Source organism: Diplotaxodon limnothrissa, linkage group LG10 (genome assembly GCF_057381915.1).
Source record: "Diplotaxodon limnothrissa isolate DT_005_m linkage group LG10, D_limnothrissa_male_GT1.1, whole genome shotgun sequence".
NCBI classification, from domain to species: Eukaryota; Metazoa; Chordata; class Actinopteri; order Cichliformes; family Cichlidae; genus Diplotaxodon; species Diplotaxodon limnothrissa.
Genome location: NC_140605.1, coordinates 22,075,909 through 22,088,506, shown reverse-complemented (window position 1 = coordinate 22,088,506; position 12,598 = coordinate 22,075,909). Strand labels below are relative to the sequence as shown.

At 42.3% G+C, this 12,598-nt stretch overlaps 1 protein-coding gene across 1 annotated transcript in view; it reads left to right on the top strand.

Moving 5' to 3' along the window:
• LOC146624452 (phosphatidylinositol-binding clathrin assembly protein-like) overlaps window positions 1-12,598 on the top strand; it is a 46,317-nt gene that overhangs the window by 31,715 nt on the left and 2,004 nt on the right. The window contains exons 11-18 of the mRNA XM_085363447.1: window positions 393-526; window positions 765-862; window positions 1,094-1,207; window positions 1,319-1,349; window positions 1,490-1,631; window positions 2,619-2,642; window positions 3,016-3,072; window positions 3,252-3,371. Of these exons, the coding sequence (XP_085219573.1) occupies window positions 393-526; window positions 765-862; window positions 1,094-1,207; window positions 1,319-1,349; window positions 1,490-1,631; window positions 2,619-2,642; window positions 3,016-3,072; window positions 3,252-3,371 (720 nt within the window). The remainder of the gene's footprint in view (window positions 1-392; window positions 527-764; window positions 863-1,093; window positions 1,208-1,318; window positions 1,350-1,489; window positions 1,632-2,618; window positions 2,643-3,015; window positions 3,073-3,251; window positions 3,372-12,598) is intronic.

Below are 12,598 nucleotides of genomic sequence, written 5' to 3'. Positions count from 1 at the left end.
CCACAGCCTGCCTGAGTATTTATGACTGCAGTGTACCCATCTTTTGATGGCTGTTCCCACCAGCAACTCTAACTGGCTTCTTGAACATGACAATGAGTTCACTGCACTCAAATGGCCTCCGTAGTAACCAGATCTCAATCCAATAGAGCACCTTTGGTATGTGGTGGAACAAGTAATACTAGATGTGCAGCTGACAAATCTGCTACCATGTCAACATAGACAAAATCCTTTGAGGAAAATCGCCAGCACCTTGTTGAATCGCTGCTAATAAGGATTAAGGAAGCTCTGAAGGCAAAAACAAAAAAAGAGTCTGACATAGTACTAGCAAAGTGAACCTTGTGTGTATTATACTAACCATAATCATCTACATTGTGTTGATGTATTCTGTCTAGGAGGACGGTCACAAAGTGATCGACATTCAGACACCTAACGTGTCACCCAGCACCCAATCAGTGGGCAGTGCCAACAGCAGTGGAGGGGCCACAGATCTCTTCTCTAACTCACCTATTGTACCCGTCAACAACCAGTGAGTGTATTGTCTGCGCTTATATATAGTTTCTACAAAGAAAAAAAGTGCCTCCTATCTATACTGCTAAAAAGAGTGTTTTTTGTATTAGTTAAATGTCACAAGTCTATTTCCTTGATCTTATCCTGATATTTTGTCCAGTTACCCTACGTCTTTAGATGAAAGCCTTTAGCCTTTACATTTTTAGAATAAAGTGAGGAAAAAAACTGTGCTTTCCACTCCATTTTCCTTCCTGCAGTGTGCCAAACCTGACTAGTGAGCTGTTCACCCTGCAGCCTAACTTCACCCCCATCCAGACCACACACACTGTGCCCAACAACAACAACGCCTGGGGAGGTAGGACCACGCACGCACGCACACGCACGCACGCACATGTACACATAATCATGTTAACGTACAATGAAGCATGAGAGTAAATTCCCACTCACTACCTCACACACACACACACACATACAAACAAGCACACGCTTAAAGCATGTTATGCTTTGACAATGACAGCTAGCTTCTTCATGCTTTTTGACTCATTTCTTCTCTTTTCACGTTACCATGGTTACCTGTGGACATCAGGTGACTTGCTAAAGCCATCCCCACCCACTCAAATTCACAGTCCTGGAGCCCCGTTGCACTCTGGGAAGATGCTGCCCAATGATTTGGACTCATCCTTAGCCAACCTTGTTGGGAGTGAGTACAAAATGTGCAAATTTTCTCTTCACATTTTCCCTGTTAACCAGTCTTGCTGTGTCTCCCTTTCAACTGATGCTATGTTTATTTTTGTTTTATTTCTTCTCCCAGACCTGCAGTTTGGGGGGACGCCAGCTAAAAAGTGAGTGGGTTTGCCTTACATCAAAAGCCGAGCCGCAGGCAGACGACTGCTGTCGGATCTCTCACGCTGTTCAATGATTTTTGCATCCTCTGTGCACCTGCAAATGCACGTGTTAGATCGTGTGTGTTTTTGTGCATCAGGCCAGAGCTCCAGTGGAGTCAGCTGGTAGAGAAGAAGCCGACGGGTGGTAGTGGCTGGCAATCGAAGACCATGTGCACCAGCACCAACTGGACTCACACCACCCATCCCATGGCACCTGCACCCATGCCCGTTCCTCAAATGGTAAAATAAATGCTACAATTACTTTTTAATTGCCTGCGAGAGTTTGTGCTTGCGTCATCAAGGTCCTGTGGTTGCACTTACACTTCCTCTGACACTTTTTTCCCCCACTTCTGCTGCTTGATTAGATGTCTTCTCAAGACAGTATGGGTGTGAAGGTTTCTGCTTTATTAACAGTTTCTCCAGTCTCCACTTAGTATGGTTGGTTAATTTGGGATTAAAATATAATTTCACATATAAATTTCTGTAAACCAAAGCTAGCTATAAGTGGATGAGGGATCCTAGGTGAATTTCTAAATGGATGGGCTTGCTCCAGCGCGATGGCCAAGAAACTGAAAAGGTTTCTGGCTTCCATGCTGTTTAGTCAGTTGCTTTATCGCTCATTAGTGTTTCCCTACTGGCCGGTAGACTTTACAATGTGATAAGGTAATAAAAACAAAACAGATTTTTCTAGGCGCTTCTGAGCTTTTAAAACTGGAACCCCAAAGCCTCAGCTTTTTTAAGATAATGATAAAAACTGACATTGCGCACAGTTGGATTTTTCTCCCAAAAGTCTTTATAGATGTCTAATAATTGTGGTCATGTGAAAGAGACCAAGTGACCACTGAGAAGATTGGCAGTGAGGCTGTATCCAGCTCTTTCAATGCATCAGTACTTTTGAAGGAGCTCCCAAATGTGTCTGTGCCTTTTGTGCTCCATGCCAATTATCTACACGTCTCTTCAATTCAGTCTGGTTTCATCCTTTTAATTTTGGACTGATTGACCTCTCAACTCAAACTGCTCATTTTCTCGGCAAATGGTTTGGAAAGATGGTGGCACGCCTTGAATGGAAAGTAGATGATTTTAACATGAGGAAAGTGCAAAAAATTCCGCTTTATCTTCTCTGCCTGTTTGGAGAAAGAGAACGGGCATGGCTGTGATTGTGGTATGCGGAACTATTTTAGAGGTCTTTAACTGTTTTTCTTTTCTCTCTTTCCTTTAACTCGACAGAATGGGATGATCTATACTGGCTATGTAAGTTTCTTCAGCCCCCTTTCCTTCACTCCTCGTTTTGTCCACGACATCCTCCAGAACTGCACTGCTTTGCTTTCTTAATCATTTTCCTTATTGTACTGTCTTAGAACTGCCCTTTTATCCCTTGTGGTGTCATCTCGATTCAGTGTTGTTAAACGTTAAAGCTGATTTTGTTTAACAAGATCTTGTAAAAGCCGAATGAATGGGAATATTTATTTGGCATAAAAAAACAAAAAATGACTTTCTTTGAGGTACATCTTTGACAGATTAGAAATTAATTGCCCTAACAGAATTAGCGTTAATTTTAATTTATTTCTTTTGGTCACTATTAAAAAGTATTGTGCATTACGCCCCTCCCTGTTTTTCTGTACAGGCTCCAGCACCAGTGGCTTTTCCTATGACGACACCCCAAGTGCCTGTGTATGGAATGGTAAAGAACAACTTCCAGTCTTATCGTGGTCTTACAGTCAGAGATTTTTAATTTATCCAATAAATACTGTTTATTTTTATTGTTTTGTCTCGGTTCACGTTGCTCTGTTTACTCCCCACCTGTTTCGCTCCCTCATACTCTTCTCCTTCCCTGCCTGCTCTCACCTGTGCTCTGAGAAGCTCCCTCCTCAGATGAATCATCAGATGGGGGGCGTTCCCATGATGCCCCCACAGCATGTCATGTATAACCAGCCTGTCCTGAGACCCACCAATCCTTTTGGACCCATCCCAGGAACACAGGTAACATCAGCCCTCACAAAAACAAGCAGAAATGTTAATGAACATGCCAGAGAGCGTGGGGACAAGAGCATAGCATATGGGCACTAATGGGATCATCTCAAGTAGTGCAATGGTTGTACGCAGTTGTGTTGCACAAAGACCAGAGCGTTCTCACTCCCGAGGCGTAACATGTCGACGTTTTGTCACGTCCCGCGGCGTTCCTGAGGAACGCGAAAGGAGACCTTCGGCGTTCTTATGGTACGCGGCGGGTTATGGCTGGAATCCAGTGCAATGACGCTCCCGCGGTAGTAGACGTTCCAGCCCTGTATTCCAGCCCTAAACCTAACCTTATCCCTAGCCCTGACCATAACCTTATTCCTGACCTTAACCAGATGATGATGTTAAATAGCGTGTTTCTAAGCGATTTGAAGAAAAAGAGCGAACATGTGTAGGTTCAGTCCATTCGGTTCTCTTATTTCCTCTTTTTCCGAGGTCGTCATTTAGGAACGTGGTGGGTAGCCGAAAACGTAATATGGTGACGATTTGTCACCTAGCGTAAAATGTTACGCTTTGGGAGTGAGAACGGGTACAAAGACACAAGTTTAGTAGTTTTGCCTCTGTACACCACCACAGTGGATTTTAAATCAACCAATCATGATGTGATTGAAGTGTAGACTTTCAGCTTTAATTCAAGGGGTTTAACAGAAAAATTTGACAAACTTTTTTAGGAATTGCAGCAAGTTTTATAGATATTCTCACATTTTCAGAGGCTTCGCATTAATTGGACAGTTTACTGTTTCATGACCGGTTATGCCTACTTCTCTGTTCTTGGACAAGCTTTGAAGACACGATATCTGAAGATGATTCAAAGTGTTGATTTTTCACTGCACTTTAAATATGAGGCCCAAGGAGATGTCAGTGCAAGTGAGGGACATCATCATTAGGGTCAACCCCCCCCCCCCCCCCACCCAAAAAATAAAAATAAAGCAATCAGAGAGGCGGCAAAAACCTGGTACATTCTTAAAAACCATGAATTCACCAGCTTGGCAACAACAAAACACCCGAAAGAACATTGAAGATTAGTAAACAGAATTATAGACAGAATTATAATGATTATAATCATATCCATGGTTAAGAAAAACTTCAGAATCTAAATGTGTTAACAACACTTAGGTGTTGGACATAGGTGCATCACTGTCAAGGTCTATAATCAAGCGATGGCTTCATGAATGGAAATATAGAGTTTTTGCAAAAAGGTGCAAACCACTGGTTACACTCAAAAACAGGAAGGCCACATTAGACTGTGTCAGAAAAAGAGCCTGCACAGTTATGAAACAAATATTTCGACAGGTGAAACCGAGATGGTAAATGGCCTGTATTTATATAGCGCTTTACTAGTCCCTAAGGGCTTTACATATCCAGTCATCCACCCATTCACACACTGGTGCTGGCAAGCTACATTGTAGCCACAGCCACCCTGGGGCGCACTGACAGAGGCGAGGCTGCCGGACACTGGCGCCACCGGGCCCTCTGACCACCACCAGTAGGCAACGGGTGAAGTGTCTTGCCCAAGGACACAACGACCGAGACTATCCAAGCCGGGGCTCGAACCGGCAACCTTCCGATTACAAGGCGAACTCCCAACTCTTGAGCCACGATCGCCTGGCTACCAATGGAATCAGGTCACTAGTGTTTAGTGATGATGTAACTGCAGATAGAAGTAGTAGTATGAATTCTAAAGTGCACAAAGCTATACTTTCTCTATACTCTCTCAGATTGCAGATCTGACTTCCCAGTGCAAATGATCCATAGCATACTGCAAGAGCCACCCAAGAGTTTCTCAATGCAAAGAAATGGGAAATTCCTCAACAGTGAAGTCAGTCACCAATGAAGTATATCCTATATATACACAGCATCCCAGCTGTTTTGTGGCTACATCGATGTAGTTAAACGAGCAGGCTGGGGCCGCTGGTTAGCTTGGCATAAAGTGATGCCCCCACAATCCCACAACTTGGCATCAAATAAGAGAGAAAAGTGATTTTCTTTAGGGTTATTGGTGTGCTGTTTTTCTTTTTCTTTGTTTGTATTCTTTTTTACTTTTGTTTCTGCTCTTAATGCTAAGGTAAGCTATCCAACTTCTGTTCACATGCAAATCACATGTCAGAAAATAAGTGCAGTTGTCAAGCTGTGCATTCCTTTGTAAACCATAAATCAAACATGCAGCTTGTCTGGGTGCTTTTTTTGTATTTTTCTTTCTCCTTACACTTGACCAATTACAGATAATCTGACACCACGCAGAGCAATTTTGAAAGCAGTCACAATACAGTAGGGGAAAAAACTGCCTTGTTGAAGCAGCAGCAGCAATGCTATTACAAACATGACCAATAAAAAAACAAAATGTTTAGTAGGTAATAAGGAGGGTGTGTGGATGGAGAAACTGCCCAAACTAAATCATCTGCAAATATTGGACAGCTCTAACATTTATGGTCTTCAGTGCGTAGCTTCTGAGAAAAGCAGATTATTGAAGCAGAAACAGATAAAGGAGAAAACTGGGAAGTAATAGGAGCTATTTAAATGATTTGAGCACATTAACGGGCTGCATTGCACATCTTAAACCGATGTGTACCAGCACAGAAACAACACGGGCAGAATATTGCTTTGGTACAAACACTGAATCTGTGCCTCTTCAAGTCCTCGGGAATAACAGAGGCCACTCGTTCATAGCTGTTTCTCTAGGGGTGATTAGCAATGTTCAAGTAGTGGCTCCATCAAGAATCTCAATGATGAGTCATGTTGTCAGGTAATTTAAAAATTGACCAGGAAGTGTGAAGAAGAAAAAAACAAGTTCACTGCGAGCAATCATCAGCTGCAAAGGTTACAAGACTCACAGGAGCACAAACAATCAAGTATATTTTGACCAATTATTCAAAACATAACAGAGTAATATAATTGTTTACTGAACAATCACCGCTCCGAGGTGCTGTTTTCTTGGCACTGCGGCAGCTAATACGCTTGTCAATAGATGCCTGAACACTTGATGAGCTGTTTTGTTGAACTAAATTACTCTTGCATGTCTCTCACCCCCCCACCACCCCGTCCTCTGCAGATGCACTTCATGTAGGGGATGATGTTGTAACCATGGCAGCAAAGCTGGGAGAGAGAAGGCGAGAGGAAAGAGACAGAGAGAAAGAGTCGGCAGCGAACGCAAATCCAGAACCAAAATCCAGCGCAGGGGAAAGAAAGAAGAGGGCAGAGAGGAAGAAAAAGGGGAGGGGAGAGGACGAAGGAGAGAGGAGGACCAGAGGATGGATAGAAGATGAAACGCTGATGTCAGTTTCCATGTCACCTGACCCTCTAATCTCCTCTCCTCTCTCCATGTGGCTACTGATCTCTCTGTCTTTGAATCTATAGTGCTGGGGCACCAGAGGCTCTGCATTAGTCCCATTCATCCTCTGCTTGATTTGCCAGTTCAAATGGCAATTACGACCTGTGATGACACTATGAGGACTGACAGCTCGTTGGAAGTGCAGAAGCTCTTTTGCCATTTCCCCCCCGCCCCTCACCCCATCATACTGATAATTTCCTGTATAAAGGCTTACCCGCATCTCTCTCCATCCCTCAGCTGAATCAAACTTGGAGGACACGCGTCTCTTTCTCTGATTGGATCGTTTGCTGGCACTTTACTCTATGTGACCTTTGCCAAGGGTGTATTTCTGTGTAGGTGATTTTTAGCATCTTGTTCCGATTGGTTCCCGGTAACGTGTCATCCATCCGTCACCTGATGTCAGAAGTTATTGATTTGAATGCGTGCGTGTGTGTTCGTGTGTCTGCGCGTGCGTGCGTGCGTTCCTTTTTCTACATTTCAGCGTGCTGCATCCACGTATCCATTTGAGTCTTTTTATGAGCTCCATTTGTTCTTAATTGCCAATTTCACAGAGAGAATCGGGCGTAAAACAATTGGCACGCTTGTGTGATTGTGGATGGACGTGGAGCTGTGTAGGGTGTGCTACAGCGTGTGTTTCTCTTTTGGTACCTGATGTCATTAATGTGTTGCCAGGTACCAACATGTTACTGCACTGGAATTAACTGATGAAAGCACTGAGCCAGACCCAGGCATCACATTTGGATGTAAACAAACCTCCGCTACTTGGGGACGTGATGTACACACTGTGTTTCGTTTCGTTTTTTGGGGGGTTTTGCCCTCTTCTACAGGCGTGCAATATCATGCAATCTCATTATACACCCATTTGTAGCCCGGTTAGAAGCCTTTTTCTGCTGTAGTGTCAGAGTTCCTGTATGTCCACATGAGATTTCTGTACAAAATACTGTTGATTTTTTTTTTCTCGTTTTCTAAGCTGTTCTGATAACAACTGAACTGCTCTAAAAGTTGTGAAAAATGCACTGAGAGCCACACAGGAGGTGAGTTGACATTAGGTGAATTTCAATCTAGCAATCAGTAATGGTCGAACTCCCAGCTGTATGATATCCTCCCTGTCCTGAGCATTTGTCCTGTCCAAAATTAATCTCCTGTCAAGTCCTTATCACCCCCACCCTACCCACCCCAAAAGATAATAAAATTTAAAAAAAAAAAATGGATGAGGGTAGAAGTCTCACCTCCACTGGGAGGATTTAAAGAGAGCCACTGAGAAGCGAGTTATTAATGTAGAGTGGAACGTTTATGGACAGGACAGCTAAAGGTCAGTCTGGAGCATCAAGTGAACGACAGCAGTGGAAAGCAGCTGAGCGTAATGTCTGTCGATCGCGGCCCGAGCAAAGCCCGCAGCGACGGCGCGCAGATTAATTCGGACAGCCAGAGACAGGGAGGCTCTAATGAGACATTAAATGTTAATGTGGATTTTCTAGGAGATCCAAGGTCGAGTTAGACTCACAGTCAGATGATATATATAAAAATATATATAGCACAAACCTTCAAAGAGGGGACAATGCTCTGCTGCACAAAAACCTAAAATCATTGCTGGGATGTACAGTCGAAAGGGGCAATAATCAATTGGGTATGAAGTCGTTTTTTTTATTGGTTGTGTCCGTTCTATGTACATGTACTGTATGTGTGTTTGTGTGCACATGCCTTCCCATAGAGATAAACAGGGTCATGTTCCTCGGTTAGAGGTTACACATCTCTATCGAGCTGGTAGCTTGTACTAACTTAGCAATGAGTGTTATTGTGACCGTGTCTGTACAACATCACATCATTTTAAGGTGGCTCTAGGTTCACTCATCTGCTGCAAAACGCAAAAAACGGGGGGGGGGAAAGAAACCCCCGAGTCATCAGATGTGGAATCAGTCAAAGTGAGTCTGAAGCAAACTTCTCCAAAGAGCTGGAAGTGCACATGCTGGTGATTTCTAACAAAAAAAAAAAGAAAAAGAATCGCAACTGTAACTGCTGGCTATGTAAAAACCAGTCTCACCGCAGCTACAACTTTACTACCAGCAGAGAGAGATTTGTGCTAGGAATCACCGGGCAGGCAGATGTTCTCTTTGAGGTTTCACTTTTGAATGAACATAAATGTAAGAGGTCAGCTGAGATTTGGGTATTTCCTTCGGGAAAATGTCGCGCCATTACTCCTTGTTGCAGTTATTTGTCGTTCTCCGTCAGATGAATGAGCTTTTCATTGTGCACTTCACTCCCACCAACAGAGCTCGATCCATCCTGGGCCAACCTCTGACTGTTACTGTGTCCTCTGTATATAGGTAATGCTGTTCATGTGTTTTTAGACGTGCTCTCTCTCTCTGTAAAGTGATCGAAGCCCCATTGGATGACGTACTGTACGTGGGACAATTTATTGCTGTATCTGTGTTTGAATGGTTGTACTTTGAAGGTGTCATCATCCAGCGATGGGCGGGGTGGGTTAGGGTTGATGTTTGTGATGTTTGTGTCCATCTGGAGGAGTAAGGGTGGGGTCGGGAGGGCTGGGGTTTATGGGGGTAAACTATCACAACTGGTCTATACCAAGAGTGTCTTCATCAAGGAAGTGGACAGGACAGGGTCTGTCCTCTTCAAAACAGGAACATTTTTTGCACCAAAGTCATCATCAAAGCGCAGCTTCTTCTTATTCAAAGTCACTACGGATGGATGATATCAGAACTCAAAGGAATTTTTTCGTTCTTTTACTTTTAGAGACAAAGAAACTGTCTTTTTTTTGCATGATTAAGTGTCGTCTTTTTATTGGCTTGTGTGCCCGGTAAAAGCATGACCATTGTGTGAACTCTCACTTACCGGTGTGTTTGGAAAACGTTAAGGAAATTTCTCCATGAGATTTTTTACTTACCTCTTGACATGAACACTCATTGACATTCATAAATCAACTGTTTTACAATGTAGGGGTCCGTAACTGTTTGAAGGCTGCCTCGCATGCAGAAATGCAACTTGCAAGTAACCCATCAAACTTCAAACACAGTTACCATATCTGCATCTCTGTAAAACATCATGGATGTCAATGTCGATTATCACCTAGCTAGCTAGACATTGCAGTCTTGTAAAATCGCTCTTTATTAAAGCGTTGCTATTTTCAATAAGTGTGTTTGAATGCTTGCTCCTTTTTCATACTATGCCAGCAGCATCATGAGGTCGTGATTGAAAGTCCAAGTACTGTAATACGTGTTTGGTCTGGTCCACATCGTGTGGTGTTCTTTATGTGTTTGCCCAGTCTCGTCCTGTCTGTTGTCATAAACTAGACTTATCAGTTCTTAGTCATACCCTAAAGCACAGACCGGTTTCCTCTTAAGCCAGTCTTAAGTCCATGAGATGCTTCAAGTGTGTTTTGAACAATTTTGGAAAACTAGGACCAGAAATGTACAGATGTGGGGGTTGGGATTTGAGATCAATGGCATCATTTTCAGCCCAACTGTGTTAGTGCAGATGGGTAAATTAAGAATCTGTAGCATTACCCACATCTCTTGGTCATGTCTTTTTTTCCCCTTCTAAGAATAGTTCATTAATATTATATTCTTCCTCACATTCCCTCTACCTCGCTATGGTAGATTAAGGGACACAGCATGAAGCCTTTGAGCCAAACTAATTGTAGTATTTTATCTGTGGTGGGACTTTCTAAAGCCCAATGAAATAAGATTTGAAAGGCAAAGCTTTAGGAGAAAATTATTTGCCGTCACATCTTACCTTTCCATACAATACAATAAAAAGAACCTCCACTTTCAGTGTACACATTTACCTACACTAATGGTGCACAATGGATGTAGAAGGTTAACACAATGTTTCAAAAGTGGATGCTTATATTAAACATGGGTTTCATAAAAATGAAGTGAGTGGCCAAGTCCCCCTACCTCTCTTAGATTGGAATAGTCACACAGACAATATCCATGCAATAATTGCAAGAAAATTCTTTTTTTTTTTTTCTGAAACTGGAATGTTTATTGAACCTGACAATTTTTTAAAAATCAATTTGGTATTTGAGTTGGTATAATTTCTACTATGTCCATAATTTCTGTCCAATTTATTGCGCCATTTCATTCAGCTTTTTCAGGAAAAAAACCAAAACACACGGATTCAGAAGTCACAAAAACCCATGTATCAAATAGGCATTATAGGGTTAATCTGGTCACCGCAGGAACAGCCAAATTGCTGTTCAAACCATCTGTTTGGAAAGGACAGCCAATCAGAATAAGACAGCTTTAAAAGGAAATGAGCTAAAAAGGTTTGTTTTAGACCCAGGATGGACAGAGGCTTGAACTGAACTGCGAATTGTGCTAAGCTACCCTAGAAAAGAATGAATATACAGAAATGAAAAATAAACACTATAGGTCACCTCTAAAGAGTATGTTTAACAACGCCCAGAATGGAAAAGTCCCCAATTAAATTATTTACTGACTGCACACTCAACAGGAAACAAGTGTTTGTATTCATTAGTGAAGCTACTTCATAAACTAATCTGGCTGATGGAGGCATTTATTACCAGAGTAGAAACTGCTGCATATCCATACCATTATTCCAATGAATGGTGCATGATGTCTCTGCAGTTTCACCTTCACTGTTCCACCTTTGCCCATTTACGTACACAGGCCTACTCCTCATGTTACCTCAGTATATTAGTGTATACTGCTTTCACTACACCCATGCAGTACTGTAGTGTCCATTTGTAAACTTAATTGCTGTTGAGGGCATGAAACTCAGTGAGTATCCATGAAAAGGTCTTGTTTGCAGGTGGAAGTCCGATACCTTCAACTACTTCTTTTGTATATTAAAAACGACTCAATTATCAGGTTTGGATTGTTATCAGAGTATTGGTTTTTATTTGAAAAAGCATAGATTGATGTTTTTGGAAAAAAACTGAATAAAATGTCATCTGATGCTGAGCCCTGAAAGTTTAAATGGCAAAACCCACCAAGCTTTCTGCATCTTCAAATATTCACACAGAGATTGTTTCATTCAGTTGAAATTCATTTTATTGATAATTAAACATTTGAAAGAACATAGGACAAAATGTAATTTAAAACAACATGGTCGCATCCGTGTTCATCGTCATTCATACAAGTTGAATGCGGCATCAAAAATCGTTTTCAGATGGGGGGAGTCGAGCGTTGAACCAGCAACCGATCCTGAGCCAGGTTATTCAACTCTGAAGTGGAGGCCCTACCACTGTGCTCTTACGCAAGGCACTTAACCCCCGAAGAGGCCGCAGGGGCGCTTTTAGAAAAACTAAGACAACCCATCGATCTAAATGTCCCCAACTCTGGCTGTGGTGCTCTTCGGTGATAGGCTGAAACAGGACGTACTTACAACAACATGCCTGCTGCAGAGTGTGTTCAGATTTAGACTAAAGGGGGCACAGATGTCCTTAAAAACTTGTGTGAGAGTGGTCACATTAGGAGCAGGAATGTATGAGCAGAGAAAACTTGAGTGGAGGAGGGAGGGGAAATGTAAGGATTTGAACAGGAAAATAAAAATAAAAAATAAATAAAAATCTCCCATTTAAAAAAAAGAAAAAAAAAAGAAAAGAAAAGAAAAAAAAAAAACCCAAAACCCCAAACAAACATTAATAAGAAGAGAAAAAAGATGGGTGAGTTGTTTCAAAAAATAAAAAAAATTCCAAAATCCGGACAAATCTGAATCCCTGAAGGCAAGTGAGATGTAAGAAGTATGGACACAGGAGCATCTGTACGGCGTGTGTGTGCTGGTGAGTGTGTAGGCGTGTTTCGGGGAGGGGTCTGAGTGTGTGGTCTGAGTGTTTACCTTAGTGGGGAGACCCCCCATCGTCCACAGCAGTTTCAGGCCT